Source organism: Hyperolius riggenbachi, chromosome 6 (assembly GCF_040937935.1).
Source record: "Hyperolius riggenbachi isolate aHypRig1 chromosome 6, aHypRig1.pri, whole genome shotgun sequence".
NCBI classification, from domain to species: Eukaryota; Metazoa; Chordata; class Amphibia; order Anura; family Hyperoliidae; genus Hyperolius; species Hyperolius riggenbachi.
Genome location: NC_090651.1, coordinates 123,476,562 through 123,502,717, shown reverse-complemented (window position 1 = coordinate 123,502,717; position 26,156 = coordinate 123,476,562). Strand labels below are relative to the sequence as shown.

Here is a 26,156-nt window from a genome sequence, read left to right as displayed (position 1 = left end):
CCTACAATGCAGATATAATGAACCACCTCTCATACACAATTAAAAACCACACAGGGATCCTTAGAGTGTCTAGAGGAAGTACTGTACTTGTACCCGTATCAACTATACTCACTGTTCCTAATCCCTGCATAGCAAGACTTCATCTGCCTGATCACTGGTTCATCTACTGCAAAGCAGTACAAATTTTTCTACCTTTAGGCCATATTTACATACTCTACATTACATATTACAGCTTTTTTTATTTTAATAGGAACCCGTACCCAGCTATTAGCTGATGAGCAAGCCATTGTGTAACTTCTGAAAACAACTAACCAGTGACTGTTTTTTTAAGACTTCACACACAGGAGGCAGAGTTTCTCAACATTATTACAGCACAGACCGCTCTATAGAGCCATCCTGGTCCTCACAGTGTCCTCGTTCCAGCGCTGTCACCCCTGTTGCAAGTATTCGATCAACTGGTTGAATATGCCAACGTGGACCCTTGGAAAGCTTCAGAAGCACTGGCGGCCCCGAGCAGTAAGCGCAGTATGGAGCTGCCCATCTTCGGAAGCCTTATAAGTGCTACTGGATGCGGCAAATTTGAATAGAGGGAAAGCGCTAGAATGAGGACATCGTAAGAGGACCGGGCAGGCTCTCTAGGATCCACAGCCTTCCCTTTCCATAGTTGAGTATATGGATTCTTCCCAGTGATAAAGATTAGGTGCAGAGAGATACTGATGTTCATACACTTACAGCAGCTGCAGCTTACACTGTTCAGGAGAGCATTTATGTTTAAAGAGGAGCTGTTAGGTATAAGGTCTCAGAGAAAATAAACACATATATCAGTAGCTAAAGATTGGCTGTACTTACATTACATATGCATTTCACTGTCCACGTTTGGATTTCACAGAATTTGTATATAGTATATGCAGAGATAGATGCTCCTGACAGCTCATGGCAGGCTCCATGTTTTTCTGTCAAATGTGTCGTCATGTCCTGCCTGTTTCCTGATCACAGAAAAGCTGGTACTAAATAACAGTGTGCAGTGAATATTAATGAGCCATGTGGCTAGGAACAATAGCTGACTCCTGCAGTGTAGTCTGCCCAGAGATTTATCAGTGCTACGCTCTGGACTGATTACAAGCTCCTGTAACGTCTCATTAGCAGCCGAGGGGAGGGCCCCAGAATGCTTTGCAGTTTAGTATGCGGCTTGCGTCCTTATGGTTCTATAACAGCCTTTCTGATAAGCACACATCAAAGGTAACTGAGATTTTTATCTTCACTAATGGCTTTATGGCTTCCTTCTAAACTGTTTAACAAAGGAGAATAGAGGTTTAAATTAGCTTCTGCAGCCTGACAGTTACTCTTTAAAAGGACTGCAGGTCACAGATATGAGAGAACAGTTCTTGCTCCCTAATCTCCATCAGCTCTGGCCATCCAATAAGCAGCTGACAGTGAGGAAGGTAGCAGTGGCATCTGACGCACTTGATAGGGATTATTAAGTGGCTGCAGAGCCATCCAAAACAATCTACAAAGACAATGCATTGCTTTAAAAACCAAGATTGTGGCGGGTGTTGGTCGTTAAGCTTGTTCTAACCACTTGACAGCTGCAAGGAGATGGATCTCAGCAATGGATGGCAATGAAGGCACACAATCTTGCCAAAAACCATCTCTATCTCAGCAGGCAGAGTTAATGTGAGTCACTTTCATACAGCAAACAACATCTGAGCTGTTGCCAGTTTATCCACCCTGTTTCACAATTGGTTGGGCATAGATTTGGGGGACATGCAGCTTCTGGAAATTTCACAAGACCTCATCTAGTCCAGAACAATAAAGTGTGGACAGGCAGACAGAAGCTCAGAAGGCTGGCCTAGCCACATCAATGACCTTATTATCAGTGTCTGAGATGCAAAGCTTCTGTATTCTGCCTAAGCTGACAACCTGTAAATATCAAAAGGCCTAGGAGGGAACACCACTTAAAAGATCCACGTTTTATATGTTCCAAATGCAATCCAAAGGATACAAACCACAGAAAAGTACACAACCAAGAATGAACAGCAAGTACAGGAGGTGAACACCGGTCTTGTGCCACTGCCAGCACGTTACTTATAAAAAAATATAAACAGATTCTGTGGTTTGGAATTTAATATGAAACAATAAATGCTGACTAAACAAGATCTGCACAAGAGCAAACCAGTTAGCGACAGAACCCTCCAAATAACTGCTATTTCCCTAATGGTCCAAATCACTGAAGGTCATCAAGAATTCTGGCAAAATAAAATATTTAGAGCAAGAAATGATCAACTAGTTCTGATTATCAAAGTTTTACACCTGTGGATACCTTTAAGCCCATCTACATGACCTAAGACTAAGGAGGGCCTTTCAAAGCCCAAGTTCTACAAACAAATTAAGCGGAGACTTTTTGCTGGGGCTATGTCAGGAGGGATGCCACATAACTGTAGTGGCCTGGGCCTTCCCATCACTTCTGGGAGAAAGCACAACACTCACGTCTTTGAGCAGGTGCATACCTCCCAACTTTCAGAGACAGGAAAGAGGGACATTGAAAACACAACCCTGCCACGCCCCAACACACTTCTAGTCATGCATACCATTAAGATTTCATAAGAAAAATATATTTTCTAATTCAAACCACACTAGTCCTTTCTATTCCGGTTCATTTTCCTTCATATTAACATATGAAAATAACACGAATATTGATGTAAAGGATAGTAATAAAGTTTAGAATCAAACGTTTTCAGGAGAAAAATGCATATATCTACATAGATCTGTACAGGAATCCTGAAAAGAAGGACAAATGAGGAAGAAAGAAGGAGAGAGGGACTGGGTTCCCAAAGAGGGACAGTTGGTAGTTATGCAGGTGGGTGTTGCTGCGATTTCCCTCCTCTAATTCAGGAAGAAAACAAAAGTTTGCTTTCTTAAAACAGAAAGAATTTGCGATAATTCAGGTTGGAGTGAGCTTGAGAGGTCTCCCAGGCACCACTGCTAAATATATATGCAAATTAACCATTGTACCCTTAGAAGCTAAACACACCTCCAGAACCGCTGGAATGCAATGATGTGTCAGCTTGTTAATTTGTACAGAACCATAATAATCCAACATGCAGACTGTTTCGGATTGTTTGATCCTCATCAGTGCATGGCATGGATTAATTTGGCCAATTCAGGAAGCATAGCTTTTGTGATATAAGGAGTGAGGGTGGCAGAGGGCATGGAGACTGTCTGCTCTGCACCACTCCTGCTGCCACATTACTAAGTGAAACTAAAGGTCTCCTTGTAGCATACAGGAGAAAGTGTAATCGGTTCAGCCTGTGCTAGATCTGGTACAGCAGATCCAAGCAAATTTACTGAGCCTTTAAAATTTGCTCACTGGCTTTACTCTGCAGACCAGTTAAATAGCCCTGTACTGCCTGGTGAGTAAGCATTGTCTCTTGTGTTTAATTTAGGTAGTAGTGGTGGGAGGCTTCCCTGATGGTGAGGGCACTGGGGATGGCTGCCTGCTGTGGTGTAGCATGCAAGTAGTGGAAGCGCTAGGCCAGTGATCTGCAAATTTGGGTCTCCAGCTGTTAAAGGGAACCTAAACTGAGAGGGATATGGATGTTTCCTTTTAATCAATACCAGTTGCCTGGCAGTCCTGATCCCTTTGGCTGAAGTAGGTCTGAATCTCACACACCTGAAACAAGCATGCACCTAATCCAGTCTGACTTCAGTCAGAGCACCTGATCTGCATGCTTGTTCAGGGGCTGTGGCTGAAAGTATTGGCAACACAGGATCAGTAGGAGAGTCAGGCAACTGGTATTATGTTAAAAGGAAAAATCCATATCCTTCTCAGTTTAGGTTCCCTTTAAAGGGACTCCGAGCAGTGCAGAAACTATGGAAAGATGCATATCATTTTAAAGCTCTCTTTCTCCTCTTTCCAATGATATATAAACCGCCGCCCTACGCCTTTTAGTTTTCGCTATTTTCGCGATTGAAATTGCCGCAGCAGCGATTTCAACCACGAAAATAGAGAAAACTAAAAGGCGTAGGGCGACGATTTAGGTGTCGCCAGAAAGAGGAGAAAGAGCTTTAAAATGATATCCATCTTTCCATAGTTATAGTGTATTACACAGGACGACACTTTCCCCAGTGTCAGCAGCTCCATTCAGTAGAATGGAGCTGCTGACTTTAGGAAAAAGTTGCCCAGTGTAATACAATGTAACTATGGAAAGATGGATATCATTTTAAAGCTCTCTTTCTCCTCTTTCTGGCTGCCGCGGCAATCGCGAAAATAGTGAAAACTAAAAAGGCGTAGGACAGCGGTTTATATATCATTTGAAAGAGGAGAAAGAGAGCTTTAAAATGATATGCATCTTTCCATAGTTTCTGCACTGCTCTGAGTCCCTTTAAGGAACTACAAGTCTCACAATGCATTGCAGAAGTCTGACAGCCAGTCATGAGTCAAAGTCAAATGCATTGTGGGACTTGTAGTTCCTTAACAGCTGGAGAGCCAAGTTTGCAGATCACTGCGCTAGGTGGTGGCAGCGATTGGGATCACTTCTGTGCTGCTCATCTCTGTTTAAAGCTTACAGCATCCCACAATGTAGCTCCCATGTCATAGCATAGTGGTAGGTGAGGGCCTGGAGACTGGCTGCATGTGCCACCCCTCCTGCAACACTACTATATGAAACCAAAGGTCCCCTTGTAGGGTACAGAAGACTAGCTTAACACTGCAGACCAGTTAAATAGCCAGGTGCGGCTTGGTGAATAAGCAGTGCCTATCCTAGTGTTTGTGTAACATAACCCCCAAACCTGAGTGTCCCAGGTGAAAAATAAAGTGGAGGTTTTGAGCATACATTGTTAGTTTGAATGGGGGCAGGAGAGGTTTAACACAAAATTCCGGGAACAGGGATGTTGGCGTATGCATAATGGGAGTGGTAAGTGGCAGTGGAGTGCAGGTAAGTGATATGGCAAGTACCGTATATACTCGCATACAAGCCGACTTTTTGACCCCCAAAAAGGGGGCCAAAAGTTGGGGGGGGGTCGGCTTGTATGCGAGTCTTGGGTGGTCTTGGGTGGTGGTGATCCGCGGCGCCCCCCGCCCGCTCCCTCCCTCCGCGGCCGCCGCTGCTATTACCTGTTCAGCCGGCGGCCGCTTCCTCTACTCCGGGTGCCTTTCGGTCTGCTCTCCATGTCTCCATCACGCGTATTCGTGTATCACAGCAGCGCGCCCGGCGCTGCTGCTGTGACGAGGCAGGAGAGAGCAGTTCCCCTGGTAACGGCAATGACGCCGTTACCAGGGGAACCGCTCTCTCCTGCCTCGTCACAGCAGCAGCGCCGGGCGCGCTGCTGGGATACACTACGCGCGATGGAGACATGGAGAGCAGAGCGAGAGGCACCCGGAGTAGAGGAAGCAGCCGCCGGCTGAAAAGGTAATAGCAGCGGCGGCCGCGGAGGGGGCGGAGGGGAGGGGGGAATCGCTATACTGAGCACTATACTGGCTATACTGAGTACTATGCTAGCTAAACTGGGGCACTATACTAGCTAAACTGGGGCACTATACTAGCTAAACTGGGGCACTATACTAGCTAAACTGGGGCACTTTACTAGCTATACTGAGCACTATACTAGCGATACTGGGCACTATACTGGCTATACTGGGCACTATACTAGCTATACTGGGGCACTACCTACCCATACTGGGCACTTTACTAGCTATACTGAGCACTATACTAGCTAAACTGGGGCACTATACTAGCTATACTGAGCATTATACTAGCTATACTGAGCACTATACTAGCTAAACTGGGGCACTATACTAGCTATACTGAGCATTATACTAGCTATACTGAGCACTATACTAGCAATACTGGGCACTATACTAGCTATACTGGGCACTATACTAGCTATACTGGGCACTATACTAGCTATACTGGGCACTATACTAGCTATACTGGGCACTATACTAGCTATACTGAGCATTATACTAGCTATACTGAGCACTATACTAGCTAAACTGGGGCACTTTACTAGCTATACTGAGCTCTATACTAGCGATACTGGGCACTATACTAGCGATACTGGGCACTATACTAGCGATACTGGGCACTATACTAGCGATACTGGGCACTATACTAGCGATACTGGGCACTATACTAGCGATACTGGGCACTATACTAGCGATACTGGGCACTATACTAGCGATACTGGGCACTATACTAGCTAAACTGGGGCACTATACTACCTAAACTGGGGCACTATACTACCTAAACTGGGGCACTTTACTAGCGATACTGAGCACTATACTAGCTATACTGAGCATTATACTAGCTATACTGAGCACTATACTAGCAATACTGGGCACTATACTAGCTATACTGGGCACTATACTAGCTATACTGGGCACTATACTAGCTATACTGGGCACTATACTAGCTATACTGAGCATTATACTAGCTATACTGAGCACTATACTAGCTAAACTGGGGCACTTTACTAGCTATACTGAGCTCTATACTAGCGATACTGGGCACTATACTAGCGATACTGGGCACTATACTAGCGATACTGGGCACTATACTAGCGATACTGGGCACTATACTAGCGATACTGGGCACTATACTAGCGATACTGGGCACTATACTAGCGATACTGGGCACTATACTAGCTAAACTGGGGCACTATACTACCTAAACTGGGGCACTATACTACCTAAACTGGGGCACTTTACTAGCGATACTGAGCACTATACTAGCGATACTGAGCATTATACTAGCTATACTGAGCACTATACTAGCTAAACTGGGGCACTTTACTAGCTATACTGAGCTCTATACTAGAGATACTGGGCACTATACTAGCGATACTGGGCACTATACTAGCAATATTGGGCACTATACTGGCTATACTGGGCACTATACTGGCTATACTGGGCACTATACTGGCTATACTGGGCACTATACTGGCTATACTGGGCACTATACTAGCTATACTGGGCACTATACTAGCTATACTGGGCACTATACTAGCTGTACTGGGGCACTACCTACCCATGCTGGGCACTTTACTAGCTATACTGGGACACACTCGGGGAATAAGGCGGCCAGCATTTCCTACCCCCGGCTTATATGTTTTTTCAGGGAAAAGTTGGGGGGTCGGCTTATATGCGGGTCAGCTTATATGCGAGTATATACGGTACATTATCATGGAGGCTGGTGCAAAAGTCATCTATTTCTCTCTATCTGCATGCACACAAACATTTTCAAATCTACACCCTGAATTCTCAAATCTTGTCGGGCAGCTGTACCAGTTATATTAATAGAGGCTGAAAGGTTAGTAAATTCCCCTAGCAAATGTGACAGGGGGAAAAAAAAAAAAAAAAAAAAAAAAAAGGTTGAATACTTAAAAAACAAACAAACACACAACAACAGTTTTTCATCACATCTGAGTGATAAATGTACACATATAATTAGCTAAATGGAAAGATGAGGAGTGTGCTAATGAAATTGCATTACACCTGACAATCTCAGCATATGTTGTGTGGAGCTCAGCTCTTTTCTCCAGCTGTGCAACCTTCAGTGAATGCCATTGCACATACTCACCGTATGCTGTCCCCGGACCAAACTCAGTCCCTGCATCAATCATATACTGGGCCAGCTGCTCCTGATTATTCAAGCGACTTGGAGCTTTCCTGTCCAGCTTCTCATATACAAACTCTTCTATCCTGGCATCTGAAAGAACAAAGCAGCGAGATAAGTCATCAGCTGGATGTCACAAGTTGGGAGCCAGGGGACAAATCTGATAGGAGTTTCCTAGAAAGGATATTTGTGTTGAGAACAATGTATTCATAAGCTGAACAATAACAATGCTGACATCAATGTAATTTAGTAGTTTTTAGGCATCTGAAGGAGAATTAAATGGAAAGATTCTGGATATTACTTTTGTTAGATAAGTTTACCTGTAGATATAACCCCTTTTAGCACTAGAAGTAACTCAGAGTCAGACATTTAGGGCCAGCTCAGGAGGATGGCTACCGATATCCAAGTCGCTTAGCAAGATGCACCGCATAGTGCATTGAGATGAACGGAAGCGTTAAAGTAAACCTGTGATGGTGAAATCAAAACATTTTACACTAACCCGGGGCGGCTTCTAGCCCCATGAGCACCGATGCGTCCCTTGCCTTCCTTCTGAGTACCTCCATTCAGCTGCATTCACCCCCCAGTAATCTTAGTTGCACCAGTCGGCTGGCGCGACTGAGCCATATTACCAGGGGGAGATTGCGGCTGAACAGAGGCACTGGGAAGGAAAGCGAGGGATGCATTCATACTCATAGGGCTAGAGGAAGCCCTGGGTGAGTATAAATTCTTTTGATTTCGCCATCTCAGGTACCCTTTAATATCAATGTGTTTACTGTTTGCATGAGTGCCGCAGACGCTTACATTTTCTGAGAAGCTGTGTGTAGAGTCTAGCATGGTTTGCGATCATGGTTCCATATCCCCCTAGAGGCTCAAATGCAACAATAACCGATACAAAACACTTTTCCGCTTGCTACTAATAGTAAATGAAACAGAACTGAAGGGGTCTGTCGGGTAAACTGAGTGAAAATACTTTGAATGGATACTTTTTATTACATAGAAATGATAAGATTGTACAGTCAAGATTGTATCATTAGTGGGCAGCCTCATCTTTTTATTTTAAGACTGAATTATAAACAGCAGCTATAACACTGATGTAAAATGTGCTTTGTTGTGCTGCAAAATAAACAGAAGTAAGGTTTCAGAGCTGAAAAATTCAAAGAGACATGATCAGCAGGGCTTCAATTTGCATGTTCAGTAGTGGTGCATTGTGGGTAATCACAAATGTTCACTTATAGCTGAATTATTGCAAATTTCCTTCTGTTTCAAGAAGACAAATTTCACCAAGCGTTGCTTAGTAGGAGGGCTTTTCGGTCTCTTTTATCCCCTATACATTCCTAGTGGTTTGATTCACCCCGAGCTGCTTGGTTACTCTTCTTAAGGGGCCCATACACTGGTTGATTTCAGCCATCGATCGATTTTATGGAATTGATAGATTGGAAATAGATTCTATCAAATCTGCCGATCGATCGTTTTACGGCTGATTTTGATCGATTTTATCTGACTGGATGGAAAATCTAGGTTGATCTGCTGCTGGCAGCAGATCGAAGGCCCATAGAGTTGCACTGAATCTAATGGTCCAATAATGCATTTAGATCCATTTCCAATAAATTTCCTTCCTAGTGCGCGACACATCAGATAGATTCCTGTCAGATTTGACTTGACAGGCATCTGCCAGAAATCTGATGGTCAAATCTGCTGCAAATCTATAAGGGCGCGTTTCCACTTGAGCGGCGCACGTCTGCGAGACGAGCGCCGGATCTTCCGGGTCTGCGGGGATAGCAGGCGAATCCCATCAGCCGTGCCATGCACGGCTATAGGATCTGCAGCCTCCCGCACCGATTTGGATGGAAAAAGCCGGCCGAATCGCTAGCGGTTGCGATGCGGTCGGCGTTACCATTGCACCCTATGGAAGAGTTTTACTCTGTGGATTCGCGGCAGTTTCCGCTCAAGTGGAAACACGCCCTAAGTGTATGGCCACCTTTAGCCAGATAAAAACAGTTCTTTTATTTGCTTCTCAGGCCATCCAGCTAAATTCAATAAGCTCATTTGCATAGATAACCACTTTGTTTAACACTTGCTCTTGCAGGAAAATAGAAAGAAATTCAACAGTTCAGCTACACCCCCCATCCCAGAAGGCCTTACTCATCCATTAGTACCCGGGGAGAAGAGCTACAATGCATCAGAGGCAGTCACATGACTGCACTGCAACCCAGGCATTTTAAGACGTCTTCATTTTCATTTTATTTTACACAACAAGCAAGAGTAAACTTTTTAATAAGAAGTGAGCTTAGACCTTAGTAAGCATTTGCATATAAAGCAGAAGTCACAAGCCAGTTCATACACAGATTCCTTATAGTGGTCTGATACTCAGCCTTTCTTCTTTGCTCTAAAATATTCCTTACAGTCTTAAACCTACTAGCACAAACAAAATATTGTAGCAGAACAGCATTCAAACACAGCACTTTGTCCTGCTGTGGAAAGCCCCTTCAGCTTAGGATCCAATCTGAAGTGGAGATGACATTAACTTTTGTTTACATTCCTCAACTATTACATTGTGTGCAACAACTGAAAAGGAACTTCAAACACACAGTTCAGATGAGTTCACTAGAAGATTTTAATATAGAATACAAAGCAGCTTGAATAAAATGCAATGGCAACTTTCAGGGCACATAAACTGTACTTTAGGATTTTGTAAACAGACAATATTACTTGTGCACAAAAGCAAATAACTGTATGGCTAATAAAAAAAAGAAGAAAACATTTTTATTGAATGTTATGTCTGAGTTTCAGACCACTTTAAAATGAACATTGTATTACTATCCTCACAACAGACAATCCTGGCTAGTTTCCACCGCACAACATTCCATTAGGCCAAACAACTTCAAAATGACATCTGAAAATTATAAACTTTAGAGTAGGGATGGCAAACCGCTCCTTCGAGGGCTCAGGTCCTCACACATTTTTGACACAGCTCAAATGAATTGATGGGTCTGAATCAGGAAAGGTGGGTCCATCAGGTAGAACACATTCCTCTTTCTCAGTCCATCCTGAACACTGGCATGGGACTAACCCTCCAGGCCTGGAGTTTGACACCTGTGCGTAGGTAGAGTATGCGGATACCATTTTAATGTTTTATTTGAGGGAACCTATGGCGGGTTTTGGCTGTCATAAATACTCTACATGGAAATGATCTTACTGACAAAGATTTAGACAGGGAACACACTTGTCTTTCAGTTTTTTGTGCACATTTTTCTGCGCATGTTTTCTGCACACCAAGTGTTTCTATGCAGAAAACGCGTGCCTTTTTTCACAGCAGCTGATGTAATTGATACAGAAAACAGACAAAATGTGCGGAATCATGATGCAGAATGTCAGTTTTTTTTTCTGCGTGTGAAAAACACATCAAGTGTGAACTAGCCCATTCATTAACACGAGTTCTCAGATTTTCTATGCAGAAAACACGTACACAAACAGTCAAGTGTGTTCCCTGCCTTAGGTTGTACCTTTTATATTATCAGAGCAGCTAGTTTTTTATAGAGTTGATGCTCAACCAAAGACATTTTTTTTAACACGGACAGCAGAGCTAGTGATAACAGTTCAGCACTGCCCTGACTGTTTTACCTCCCAAAAATCACTAATTTTAGTAGAAGAGGGTGTGTGGCCTTCTCCCCTCTCCAGTGGTTTTCTATTTCATACATATTGCTTTGTCTTACCCAATGTCTTTTGTCACTTCTAGGTTTTTAATTTATATATATTAAAAAAAAAAAAAAAAAAAAAAAAAAAATCAGGGCTGTGGAGTCGGTACAAAAATCCACCGACTCAGACTCCTCAGTTTAGGATTCCACCGACTCAGACTCCTCTAATTTGCATATTACAATCTTGTTGATTGAAAGTATGTAACATGAAATTTGTCTCTTAACCTCCTTGGCGGTAACCCCCGAACGTAGTTCGGGGTAAGCCGCCGGAGGGTGCCGCTCAGGCCCTGCTGGGCCGATTTGTTATTTTTTTTTTTGCCGGACGCAGCTAGCACTTTGCTAGCTGCGCCAGCACACTGATCGCTGCCGCCCCGCGCACGATCGCCGCTATCCGTCGCGCCGCACGCCCCCCCCAGACCCCGTGCGCTGCCTGGCCAATCAGTGCCAGGCAGCGCCGAGGGGTGGCCCGGGACTCCCAATGACGTCCCGACGTCAGTGACGTCATCCCGCCCCGTCGCCATGGCGACGGGGGAAGCCCTCCAGGAAATCCCGTTCTTTGAACGGGATTTCCTGATCGGAGATCGCCGAAGGCGATCGAAGAGGGCGGGGGGATGCCGCTGAGCAGCGGCTATCATGTAGCGAGCCCTGGGCTCGCTACATGATATAGGGGGAAAAAAAAAAAAAAAAAAAAAACTGCTGCGCTCCCTCCTGGCAGATTTTTTTTATACCGCCAGGAGGGTTAACTGCCAACGCTTAGGAATTTTAAAAGACAACTGAAGCAAGAAGGATATGTATGACTGCCATATTTATAGACTAAAACTAGTCCTTGGTAAGGGTACTTGAAAAAGGTACAGACTGGAACAAAGAACATCTATCAGGCCCAAGGCAATGTGACTGTGGTACATGTAAGAATGATGTGCAGGTACTCTGCAGGGGAATGAGGAGATTCTTCCTCTATTACACATTCTTTATGCACAATCTGAACCAGGTTTATGGGTGATAGACAACACCTCTGTGTTCAATGTGCACAACATTCTCAGTGGATTCCCTGCAGCTCTGTGGGGAGTGCATATGTAGAGTATAGTACTACTGTGTAACAAAGTAAACCTGAGACAGATGAAATTAAAGTTTTATACATACCTGGGGCTTCCTCCAGCCCCCTTCAGGCTAATCAGTCCCTCGCTGTCCTCCGCCACCTGGACCTTCTGCTATGAGTCCAGGTACTTGAGCCAGTCTGGCATAGTGCGCATGTACAAACTCCACCGCAGGGAGTGTACTACACCTGCGCAGCACTATTGAGCAGGTGCAGGATGCTCACGGGCTGTGGGAGCGGCACGTGGCCGGACTGCGCTGATTGGCTGAATTACCGGGACTCATAGCAGAAGATTGAGGTGGTGGAGGAGTGGAGGAGGATAGCGAGGGACTGATTGGCCTGAAGGGGCTGGAGGAAGCCCCATGTATGTATAAAAAAAACCCTTTTCTTTCCCTCCTTCTCAGGTACCCTTTAATTCGTAGTCCCCAAACCAAATTTTAACAACATATCAAATTATTTGATTTCATGAGCAAAGAGAATGCATACATTTGCATAAATCAGCAACGCAGAATTATTTCCATCTTATCGACCATCTCTATTAGTGACACGGCTACACATCAGGCTTTATACTTACAGCATAGATGTTATTTAGTATATATGTTACGGCCAGAACCCGAAGTCTGGCTACTTCGGGTTCTGGCCGGTCAAAACAAGAAGTGGCCGGCTGATGCGGCCAATGTGCAAAATGTACCATCATTTGACTTTGGCCGGCCAGAACTCGTTGTAGCTGTATGTGGCCGGCCAAGTCCCGAAGTCCTGCTCCCTCGCCCCCCCCCCCCCCCCCCCCCGCACTAATCAAACCTCAGATCAGGGCGACCGGATCGGAGAGGCGGAGAGAGGCAAAGTCACCCGCTGGACGTGAACACTTCAGTGCCGAAGCGCCAGTCATTTGGCACTTCTGCATGTGAAGTGTACAGGTCCAGGCGGGTAGCTGCTCTGCCTCTTCGGTCGCCCTGATCTGAGGTCTGAGTAGTGCAGGCAACTCTCCCGGCCATGCAAAGCGCACACTAAAGGCACGCCCCCTCCAGCCAATCAAAGCACACAGAAAAGCCCCCCCCCCCCCAGCCATGCAAAGCACCCCCAGCAATGCAAAGTGTCCAGTGAAGCCCCCCTAGCCATGCAAAGCACCTAATGAAGCTCCCCAGCCATGCAAAGTGCGCAGCCCTCCCCCCCCCCCCCCCCCAGCCATGCAAGCACCCCCAGCAATGCAAAGTGCCCAGTGAAGCCCCCCAGCCATGCAAATCACCTAGTGAAGCACCCCAGCCATGCAAAGTGCGCAGCCCACCCCCCCCCCCCCCAGCCATGCAAAGCGCCCAGCGAAGCCCTCCCCAGCCATGCAAAGCACCTAGTGAAGCACCCCAGCCATGCAAAGTGTGCAGCCCCCTACCCAGCCCCCCCCACGCTGCAAAGCGCCCAGCGAAGCTCCCCCAGCCATGCAAAGCACCCCCAGCCATGCAAAGCACCTAGAAATGCCCCCATCCATGCAAAGCGCCCAGAGAAGCGCACCCAGCCATGACTAATCACCACTGTCATTTGATCTCTCCCCTGTGTCACTCGACTGCCACGGCAGAGCAGCTAATTTTAAAGTGCAGGATGATAACAAATTTGTCTGCTTCCGTTTTTTTTTTTCTGTGAAGGTTATTATGCTGTTGTGCATCTTTCAGAGCAGAGAGGAAGTTCCGAGTGCCATTCATGGTGACGGACAGGACCCCCGCGATGTTCTGGGATTTGTGCTTTTTGGACTATGGCCGACTTACTTTTGCCGTTTCTAGAACTGGCCGGCCAATGTCAGAAATTCCCATCATTTTGGACTTTGGCCGACGTCAAATCGGCCAGTTCTAGAAACGGCCAGGCCAATTCTACAATTGGCCAATTTCTGGTTTTGGCCGTAACATATATAAGAGATTCCTGTGTACACATGATATATACAGTCACAATCAGATGTGTATATCTGACTTTAAAAATACGGGGACTGCTTTAGTGAAGCAGCACAAGTAACTAATTTTGATTGGTTTATTTCATTTTTGTGGACTAAGCAGAGCTATTACTGTATATATAAATTATTTATGATGACTATTATCGAAGAAATAGAACATTTTATCATATTTTCTATTTTAAAGAGTCTGAAGCGAGAATAAATGTGTGCCCCTGCTAAAACGCCGCTATCCCGCGGCTTAACGGGGGTCCCTTCACCCCCAAACCCCCCTCCGTGCAGCGGGGGAGCGCTTCCGCATTGGGGCAGGGCTAACGGCCGCAGCCCTGCCCCACGCGCGTCTGTCAGCGCGTATCTCCGCCTCTCCCCCGCCCCTCTCAGTCTTCCTTCACTGAGAGGGGCGGGGGAGAGGCGGCGATGCGCCGCTGATAGACGCGCTGTAAGGCAGGGTTGCAGCCGTTAGCCCTGCCTCCAGCAGCAGCAAAATCTATATAAAGCAACAAATAAGAGAATTGGCTCTTGGGTGCATGAAAAACAATAATACCTTTATTGATCCACAATATACCATAATCTAACACCACATAAATATAAACCACTATAATAGATAGAAAATTTAAAAAATGTATATAAACCTCTGCTCCGCCTAATAAAACCACTCAGGCTCTAAATACTCTGTGACATAAATGGAAATAGATGATAGCTATGGGGCTGCAGTCCCCATAGACTTAATAGCTTAATCTATGACCAATTTGGGGGCTGAAGGGACCCCCGTTTAGCCGCGGGATAGCGGCGTTTTAGCAGGGGCACACGTACCCCTGCTAACTATGAGCTCTGAAGCGAGAATTATTCTCGCTTCAGTGTCTCTTTAATTACAGTTTAAATTCATTAGGAGTAGGAGTCTGTGCATTTTTCCCCGACTCCAGGCACCCAAATTGCTCCGACTCCACAGCCCTGATAAAAAGGATGACTGACACACTTGGGACACTGGAAGTGTGCATCTGTATACAACTGCCTTATTAACCTCCTCAAATGTTCTGCTTTCAACTGTCATTTTTACATTCCCGTTCTTAAAAAGAATAAATATATGTGTCTAATTGCTAAGAACAAACACTTTCCAAACATTCTGTATTTACATTTTCCTAACAGATCTACAATATACTCAATATTTGCGTTGCTATGCCTGTCTGTGTCAGTTATCTGGCCTGAAATGATGAAATATTTATTGCTAACACATATGCAGAATGAGAAATATGTCTCAGCTGGAAAAGCCGTGGCCAAATGTCTTTCCAAGATATTACACTGAACTCCCAGCGGAGTCTGCAGGTCAAAACAGAGGAAGGAAAAAGGAGAATTGGTCACAGGAAGACAGGCATTATCAGATAAACACAAACTTATTCCTTCCAAGTCCCTGTTTAAAAAGTAGTTTGGAGAGCTCGAATAAAACAAAGGAGAAAATGTCAAATGGAAGAAAAGCGCAAAATGAACTAATTCATTAAAAACCGGTCTTGATACTATACTAAAAATGTGAAACAAACCTCAGATTTCCAGGTCTGGAAGAATAAAAGAGCACCCTGTGAACAGAATAGGATTTATACAGTTCCTATTATTCAGCTAGTGGGCTGCTTCTCTTCTAAATGTACTTTCTAACAGAGCTTAAAGAGAACCAGAGAGGAATAATTAAAAGTTATTTATACATACGTGGGGCTTCCTGCAGCTGCAGAAACCCTAATTGCTCCCACGCCGAGGTCCTCAGCTTCCTTCGTTTGCCGGTGCGGGTCCCGTCACTTCAGCCCGACTGGCCAGTCGATCGCAGCTGAAGTGCGCTCCTTGCGTACCTCTCCAGCGGCTGCTGGAGAGATACGCAAACAGCGCACTTCACTGGCGTAGGCTGGCCACGCCCCCTGCAAGGACAGGACCCGCACCGGCGAACGGAGGAAGCTGAGGACCTCGGCGTGGGAGCAATTAGGGTTTCTGCAGCTGCAGGAAGCCCCAGGTATGTATAAATAACTTTAAATTATTCCTCTCTGGTTTCCTTTAAAAACTTTAGATCCGCAAATCGTAAAGTGGGATAAACCATACCATTCAATAAAAAGTACTACTTTTTATTACCCATACAGTTAACATATGTACTTTTGTGCACAATATTGCCAGTTTACAAATTACAAGGTACCAAAGCACAGTTTATCTGCTCTGAAAGCTGTTATTGCATAGCTGCTGGATTTATATATTAAAATCTATCTAGTAATCACGTCTCAACTGCACACATACTAGAAGCAGAAAGAACTCAGTTTCAGCACTTTGCTGACAAAAGAATGTAAAAACAAAATATAACTTATCACCTCTTCGAATGCAGCCAGAAGCTGCCCGCTGAAGCAAGGAGCTTTCCACTGAAGAACAAAGTACTGTGTTTGAGGTTATGTTCCCACTAGAGCAGAGAAGAACCATTTTTTTGTCGGATCTCCGCTCATCACTAAACGGATAGTGAATGGCTCCCATCTTATAAATAGGAGCCGTTCACACTTGTCACACTGCGACAGTTCAGTTTCAGTAAGCGGACCGTACTTCTGTGCGATCTGCAAAAATCTCAGGCCAGGCGGATGTGCTCTATAGTCTATGCAAAAGCACATCCCCCCACAGGCTCCAGCGGAACTACAGCGGACCATCAGGGCGGACACAACACTGTCCGCTCCCGCTGGCCGCACGTAGTATTAAGAACAGAGCCTTTTGTTATGCCAGTTATGCTACAATTTTTTTTTTTTTTTTTGCGGTAGTAGGTTTAGGCTATAATCATTTAGGGCAACGAAGAAATGCAGTTTCAGATCACTTTAATCTGTGGTATCCAGACTAACGGTGATCATACATGTTTACACATTTTCAATAAGCTAGATGAAAGATTTGTTAGATTTCAAGTCTAAGGCCTCCCTCTGTGATTATTATTCAGCTTTGGCAACGGGATGTATTGGAACATAGAGCAGGAAGCATGGCAAAGGTTGATGCTGCAGGGGCAGAAGGATATTACACCATATCTCTGCTTAGACTTCACATATTCCAGCAGATCTTTGCTACATCCACAAGATTCTCCACTATATTCCACTGCATCAAACATCAGAACTATTTCGCTTAAGGTGGCCACACACCATACAATTTTTTAAATATCTGTTCAATTTAAGAATTGGAATCAATTTTTCTGACTGATTGTAACAAATTAAAAAATATGACCAATGTACCACACACCTATGTTCCATTTTTCCCCAATTATGATAAAAATGATTGGAAACGCTGAGAAAATTGCTAGGGTGTGTATATTAATAAACTTACAATCCAACACACACCATACAATCTTTAGAGAAATTGAACAGAAATATCTAGCATTCTGGATCGATTTAAATCGAAAAAAACGGGAATTCCGATCAGATTTTTCAGTCAAATGAAAAAAAAAGCTTTCGATTTTTTCGAGAGATACGATCGTTTTCATCGAATTGCTGTAAAATCGGATCATTTTATTGTATCGTGTGTGGCCACCTTTAGCCGTATAGCTTGAGAAACAGAAAAGGACTAAACAATTTTTCTGTCTGTGTGCTTTTTAGATACGGAATTTTAAATGGGAATTAAGATTTTATTCTTCATGTGATGGTGGTGATCTTCGTTTACATTAGAATACATATGATAGTGCACTGCATCTCTTTAGCATTAGGGGCAGTGTTGATGGTCTCCATGGCAGCATTTGCACGAGCTGTATCCACCTGTATACCATACTCCAGTAGCCTCCAGGTAAACCTGCTCAGTTTCTCTCTTAGGATCCAGTCCACCTTTTTCTAGTGCTCCATTGCTCAGTTGATGCAGATGTAGAGATTGTAGGTCCTTACAGAGCTGTAAATTGGTCAGAATGGACACTGCTACTGGTCTGCACTGTGTTCTCACACCCTTATCTTATGGTTAGGAGTAGGAGCAATTTTGGGTAATTGGAGGAGTTGGAGGTTTCATAAGCTGAGGCGGAGTATTTTTGTACCAAATCTACAGCCGTGGTAAGTATTAGATAAGGAGTCTGAGTCAAGGAGTCGGAGCCATTTTGGGTACCTAGAGCTGGAGATTTCATAAACTGAAGAGTCGGACAATTTTTGTATGGACTCCACAGCCCTGGTTGCAAGTGACTGTGTTTAAGTGTGTACACATTTCAGTTTTATGCTTGTACCCCTCTTTATACGTTTTGTGGGACCCCTCAAGGTTTGTAGGCAAGCTGCTGGGAGTACTGCCATTCTGCCTCTTGGATTTGCCCACGTACAGAGGGAACAGTGCCCTGACTGATCTATTTATTTATTTATTGATCTACATGTTTAATGAATGTAGCTAGGACTATCAAAGTATTATTTCTCTTTAAAGATGACTTTATTTAAAGAGAGCCTGAAGCAAATTTAAATACTTATTTTTACCTTTTATTTATGCTAAGGATTATGGTCAGTGCTAAAACGCCGCATTCCCACGGCAGAACGATGACTTTATACCCCCCAAATCCCCAGGGCAAAAATCAGGGAGCGCTTCCTGATAGAGGCAGAGCTTTGCGCAGTAGCTCTGCCTCTACGCGAATCAATCTGCACTGATCGCCACCTCTCCCGTCTCAGTCTTCTTTCACAGAGGGGCGGGGAGAGGTGGTGATCAGCGCAGATTGACTGTACTGGAAGCAGAGTTAAAGCACAAAGCTCTGCCTCCCCCGGGCAGCAAAATCCACTTGGAAAGTCGTGGATTTTTGCCCTGGGATTTGGGGGGTATAAAGCCCTCGTTCTGCCGTGGGAATGCAGCGTTTTAGCACTGGCCATAATCCTTAACAAAAATAAAAGGTAAAAACAAGTATTTAAATTTCCTTAAAGAGACTCCGTAACAAAAATTGCATCCTGTTTTTTATCATCCTACAAGTTCCAAAAGCTATTCTAATCTGTTCTGGCTTACTGCAGCACTTTCTGCTATCACAGCCTCTGTAATAAATCAATGTATCTTTCCCCTGTCAGACTTGTCAGCCTGTGTCTGGAAGGCTGCCAAGTTCTTCAGTGTTGTGGTTCTGCTATGAACTCCCCCTTCCAGGCCCCTCTCTGCACACTGCCTGTGTATTATTTAGATTAGGGCAGCTTCTCTCTTCTCTCTTATCTTTTACAAGCTGGATAAATCGTCCTCTGAGCTGGCTGGGCTTTCACATACTGAGGAATTACAGACAAGGGCAACGCTGTTTGCAGGAAGAAAAGAGCAGCCTGAAACTTCAGTGCATGAGAACAGGGGGAAAGAAACACACAATGATCTCTTGAGATTCAAAAGGAAGGCTGTATACAGCCTGCTTGTGTATGAATGTATTTTCTATGTGTGGACATACTGTACATCAACCTACTTCCTGTTTTGGTGGCCATTTTGTTTGTTTATAAACAAACTTTTTAAAACTGTTTTTAACCACTTTTAATGCGGCGAGGAGCGGCGAAATTGTGATAGAGGGTAATAGGAGATGTCCCCTAACGCACTGGTATGTTTACTTTTGTGCGATTTTAACAATACAGATTCTCTTTAAGACGCTCTTTAAGACCGACACATCAAAACAATGTTTCAAAGCAATGTGCTGCTCCTTTCTCAAATTTTAGAAGTCTGACTATGAACACAGATTTTACGTTTCCTTTTTTTTTTTTTTTTTTTTTTTTTTTTTTAATAATTCTTTTATTAAGGAAGATACAAAAATATTTCACATATATGGAAATATATCAAACATTGCTATATAACATTTTTTCCAAAAATAAAAGTAGCCGTAGTGCTTCATACAAAGATGGATAGATAGAAAAGCTATCAAAAACAACAAATCCTTAAATTTTGTATCTCCAAATTGAAATACAAGACTTTATCTTATATCAAAACGAATAGCTCCAAAAGCTTATGTTATTAGCATATTATATGAAGCAATACTCTTCATCTGGAGCTAAACAGAAAAATTACAAAATTTCAAAAAAAGTAACAACAACAAAATGAAACTTACCCTAAACATTACCTATGGGTGTACCTGGTTGTGTTATAGGTATTAACCTAGTGACCGGGATGGCTATAATACTGTCTTAACACTAGCCCGCCAGTTCATTAGGTTAAGAAAAATCTATTAACTCCCCCTTGCTTACCTTACACCCCTCCTGCTCATGGTTAACATTCCAATAGTCCCAGACCCATTTGAATATCTCTTTTTCATTAACTAATGCAGTTAAATGTTCCATAGTTTTGACCCAGCGTATCCTTTGAACCACTGTTTCGACTCTAAGAACTGCCCTTCTCTTCCAAAAGCAGCCAGAGAGATACGTGCTGCTGTGAGAATATGATTAAGCATCCTCTGAGTATGAGATCTTAGGCCTTCTTTAGGCTTCCCCAACACATAAATCCAGGGGTCTAGTGGGATGTGTTTTAAAATTACCTTATGTATAAGATCCTGAATCAATTTCCAAAATGGATTGAGCTAAGGGGCAGAACCAGAAAATTTGCTCAATCGTATCCGCTTCCCCACAGTTTCTCCAACAATCTGGAGTGCCTGGATAAATTTTACATAATCTAGCAGGCGTCATATACCATTGAAACATTTTATATATGTTTTCCTTAGTTTGAGTGCATAAGGAAGTTTTACACGTATTAAGTCAGATGTCCTCCCAATCCGAAAGTTCCAATGGACCCTCTCATTTGGTTTCCCAATCTGTCATATATTTGTGTTTAGGGAAGGAAGGCAGTCCCGGAATCGAAACGAATGAGTATAACCTTGAGATCAGACCAGGTTCTCTATCCGGGTCTAAGAATAATTGTTCAAAGGAGGAATATGCAGGGAAGGGTCGGTTACCCAGTAATTTACGAGTACATGATCTGATCTGTAAATATTCATAAAATCTACAGGATAGATGTGGATACTTAGTGCATAGATCTGTAAAAGTAAGAACACAAGCAGGGGGCGAGTCAAAAAGATCATATAGGAAGACTGGTCCAGGAGCCGCAGAATCCCCTCTATATTTAGTTATTGAATTTTGTGGGAAAAGAGGGTTGCCTCTTATTCGCATTAATTTAGAGGGGGATTTGGACAGGTAATTAACGTGAGACCTATGCCAGAGATTCCAAGTGAATTTTACAGTATTAATCAATGGGGTCTTTACCTCTGTTAAATTTGAGAGGCTAGGAAAGGAACCTATGGTATAAGGGAAAACAGTTTCATCCTCCAACTCTGCCCACTTCGTTCTGATAGGATAGGAAAGCCATTCCGCCAGTTGGTGTACATGAGTGGCAAAATATAATTTAAACTGCGGAACTGAAAGGCCTCCTTGGGATCTTTCTGATTCCATTACCCGATGTGAGATCCTAGGCTTTCCTTTAGCCCAAATAAATCTCAGAACATCTATTTGAAGTTTGTGAAGGACCGAATAGGGGGATTGATATTGGCAAGGTCTCACAAAGATACAAGAATATCGGCAGGAGATTCATCTTGACTGAGTATATCCGTCCTATCCAATATGGTAAGCATCCCACCGATCTAAATCTTTCCTCAACTTGTTAAAAAGAGGGCCGAAGTTTACATTAGAGATCTTTATAGGTACTACTTAAATGTATTCCCAAATATTTAATATTATCCTTCTTCCACTTAAAATGAAAGTTATTCTGCAACGCCTGGAGGTCTCCCTGAGGTATATTCAATGGGAGAGCCTCTGTTTTCACTTGATTAATCTTAAACCCAGACAAAACCCCAAAATTGTCAGTTTAAATAAATTAGGGAGAGAAATAGAAGGGGATGAGAGTGTCAATAGTATGTCATTGGCGAAGAGGGATCATTTATATTCCCTCTTACCCATCTTCACCCCCGAAATATCCGATTAATTTCTCATAACTATTGCTAATGGTTCTATACATAACGTGAACAATAGGGGTGAAAAAGGGCATCCTTGTCGAGTTCCGTTCATAAGAGGGAACATTGTGGATTCTGTAAGAGGGACACAAACTTTAGCCTGTAAACCACAATAAAAAGACCACAATAAAAAAAAATCGCTGAGGAAGAGACCCGAGAATCCAAATTGTCGCAACACCTCAAATAAGTATGGCCATAAAACCCTATCGAAGGCCTTCTCTGCGTCCAACCCAAGAAGCAGAGAAGGCCTCCCCAAGGCTCCTACCCAGTCAATGATATTGATTGCACGTCTTGTATTGTCTCCCGCTTGGCGTTTTGTAATAAAACCGACTCGGCCCCCCATCGATGGAGGGTAATATCGGATTCAATCTATTCGCTAAAATTTTAGTATACATTTTCAAATCAGAGAGATGGGCCTGTAACTTCGCACATCCTGAGGGTCTTTTCCCTCATTATAGATCATAATATTTGAAGTGTTCATAGAGACCGGGATACGTTCACCCTTTAAGACAGAATTAAATATTTTGGACATATGAGGCGTAAGTATATCTGTACAATTTTTTATAGTAGGCGTATGAAAAACCATCGGATCCTGGAGTCTTCTTGGAGGGTTATGCTTTGATTACTTCTCGGATCTCACCCTCATCAACTGGTACATTTAAAATAGATAAGTTCCTCAGATAATTTAGGAATCCCCAATCCCTCTAGAAACCCCTTAATATTACTATACCCATTATTTTGTGTGACCGAGAGGTCCAAATTATAAAGATCTCTATAATATGATTCGAATGCCTTTGCTATATGAGAGGGGTCTGCAGACAAGTCCTTTCCTGTCAGCCATTGTATAAATCTCTTTAAAATTCCCTCAATTTTCTGGCCAGAATTGTGTGAGGTTTATTGCCTCTTTCATAAAACAATTGTTTTGTCCAAGCGAATGCTTTTCCCGCTCTACTGACCTGTAGGTCATATACCTTAGCTTTTGCCTCTTGCCATTTTCTATAGTTAAACAGAGAAGCAAAGGACCTATATCTGCTTTCTGCCTCCCTAGACAACCGTAACCTCCATTCATATAATGCTTTATCATTTCTTTTTTTCTGGACCGCTTGCCTTATTAATATCCCTCTAATGGTAGCCTTGTGAGCTTCCCAGAGCACCACAGGGTTAGAGACGGAGTTTTGATTATTATGGAAAAAATCCCTAATTTCCTGTCTAACCATTCCGTGAATCATCTCGTCCTTCAAAAGTGACTCGTTAAGGCGCCAATGAAAGGGGCCTCTAAATCTATGGTAACAATGCAAGTCCAGAGAGATTGGGGCATGGTCTGACCATGTTATATCGTGAATGTCTGTTTGTATAACCTTGCTGATGAAAATTTTGGATACGAAAAAGTAATCTACTAGAATGATCGTGGGGTGCAGAATAAAAAGTATACTGCCTCGACTCAGGGTGTCTCAATCTCCACATATCTACCAAGTGATTATCTCTAATCCATACCCGAAATTCTTTTGCTAAAGCATTTACTCTAGAAAAAGAGCCTTCGGAGGGGTTACAAGAGCGATCTTGTTGTGTAGAGAAAACTAAATTAAAGTCTCCCCCCAACAACCAACAATCTGCATTAAAAGACCAAAGCTTCTTTTGAACTCGATTAAGGAAGTGAATTTTTGTACATTGGGAACATACAAGTTACCTAGGATTACCTCAGTATGTGCCAAGACACCTTGAAGTAGTATGAAATAACTGAGGCCAGAAACCCACTAGGAGCGATTTGTAATCGCTAGAGATTTGAAAAAGCTCTTGCTAATGCAATGTTATGGGGGATTTTTATAAAATCACATCGCTCAAGTGGGATCACACCCATAGCATTACATTAGTAAGAGTTTTCAAATCGCAAACCGTTCAGAAAATCGCTCCTAGTGGGTTTCTGGCCTGAGGGTCAGAGTAAGACCGAGTGACTTTGAAAGGAATTCCCTCTTTTAGTAATATTGTGACCCCCCTTTCTTATTAGGACCTGAAGCGTAATAAATTGTAGGGAAATGTTTTGAGTATATTTTAGGGTGTTGAATAAATTTAAAATGGGTCTCTTGGACCAAGACAATGTCCGCTCTGTTTCTTCATGTTTTGATGTCTTGAATAAGGTATCCTTTGAAGAGAATACATACTTTCATGGTGCCAGGTACATTAATTTCAGTTTCCGAATTGGTGACCCGGTCAACCAGGCACATCACTTGCCTACAGGATGGTGTGCCTTCCATCTTGTCACTTGTCTATTTGTGCAGGGACAAGTCTAGGAATAAAGTTAGCAGCAGGAAAGATGCACACACATACTTTTGGAAGTGAGATACTGACTTAGTAAACCCTAAAAAAGGCTGGGATGTTGGAACACCAATCACACTTACTTGGATTTGGCTGCAATACCACCTCTGTCTGTTTCATCATTTTCTCTGTCCACTGTTTTGTGCTTTCAGCCTTGGTAAGGAGGTTTTCCAGGTGGGCATCGAGCTCTGTCTTCTCTGCCTGTCCCAGCTTTTCTTCTGTGAACTATTGGGACACAATCAAGACAAGGTTTTTATCTACAGGCCGATTCTCTTTCACACACAAAAAAATCTTAGTAAAAAGGAGACAACTGGTTTATGCCTGATGCTAAAACATTATTATTTAGTATTTATATAGCGCCGACATATTCCGCAGTGCTGTACAGAAAAATATATATCACTAACTGTCCCTCGGAGGAGCTCACAATCTAGTCCTTACCATAGTCGTGTCTATATTGTGTAGTGTATGTATTGTAGTCTAGGGCCAATTTAGGGGGGAAGCCAATTAACTTATCTGTATGTTTTTGGGATGTGAGAGGAAACTGGAGTGCCCGGAGGATACCCACGCAGACACGGGGAGAACATACAAACTCCTTGCAAATGTTGACCTGGCTGGGATTCGAACCGGGGGCCCAGCGATGCAAGGCAAGAGAGCTAACCACTATACCGCCGTGCTGCCCAACATTGTAAATTAAGTTGTACAGAGGAGAGGAAAAATAACATACTGTATTTCCAAACTAACACAATTATCAAAATGCTTAAAAAGTAACGTATGACTGGAAAATGAATGGAGCTGCCTTGTCTGCAATCACGAGTATAACTCGCTCGGCTGTGGACCATGTTATTAAGATTTTTCGGTTCAGAGAAACTGAAGAAAGACATTTTCAGACCCATACTACCATAGCACGTCTGCTACACTAGCACTGCTGTGTGCTATTATGTATAACAATTTCATGTATCAACAGCATTTGAAATCAGTGGATCTGAAAACAGATAAATGCACCCTGTATGTATTTAGAGAGTTTAGCGCAATTCCCCCTCATCTGTGACTAATCACCAGTGTAGTTTGATCTCTCAGCTGTTAGCTGAATGAATCGGCAGAGCAGCCAATTTGTAAACACAGGATGGTAACCCTACGTCTGCTTTCATGAAAGCAAGAAGTAGACAATGCAGATTTATTGCAGGATTTGTTGAAACTTAAAACAAGCAGACATATCTATACAACTAATTTAGTTATATATGCCAATTGTAGGCGGGGTCAGGGGAAAGGTCAACGACCTGAGACAATTAACTATACTCAACCATAGAGACACAAGAGCCACCTGACATAATTAATAGTATTAGAAAATAATACAAAATTGGCTAGAGAGGTACTGAATGAATGCAAATATCTTTATTAATCCCCAACCACAAAAATTAAAAACAATACAGCCAAACATGGGCCAAAAATCCCTAATATAACAAATGAATATAGAGCCTAATGCTAATAAAAATTAAACAAGGAAAATATATATCTCGCCTTATTGCAGGATTTGTATCAGCTGTAATGCTGGGCATACACTGCTCGATTTTGCGCCGATCGGTTTTTGCGTTCGATTCTCCAATCTTCTGCTCGTTTT

General features: G+C 43.2%; 1 protein-coding gene across 2 annotated transcripts in view; it reads right to left on the bottom strand.

Moving 5' to 3' along the window:
* SH3GLB1 (SH3 domain containing GRB2 like, endophilin B1) overlaps positions 1–26,156 on the bottom strand; it is a 100,809-nt gene that overhangs the window by 50,099 nt on the left and 24,554 nt on the right. For both annotated transcript variants that reach the window (XM_068239851.1, XM_068239850.1), the window contains exons 2-3: positions 24,622–24,763; positions 7,578–7,706 (exon numbers count right to left, since the gene is read on the bottom strand). In XM_068239851.1, the coding sequence (XP_068095952.1) occupies positions 7,578–7,706; positions 24,622–24,763 (271 nt within the window). The remainder of the gene's footprint in view (positions 1–7,577; positions 7,707–24,621; positions 24,764–26,156) is intronic.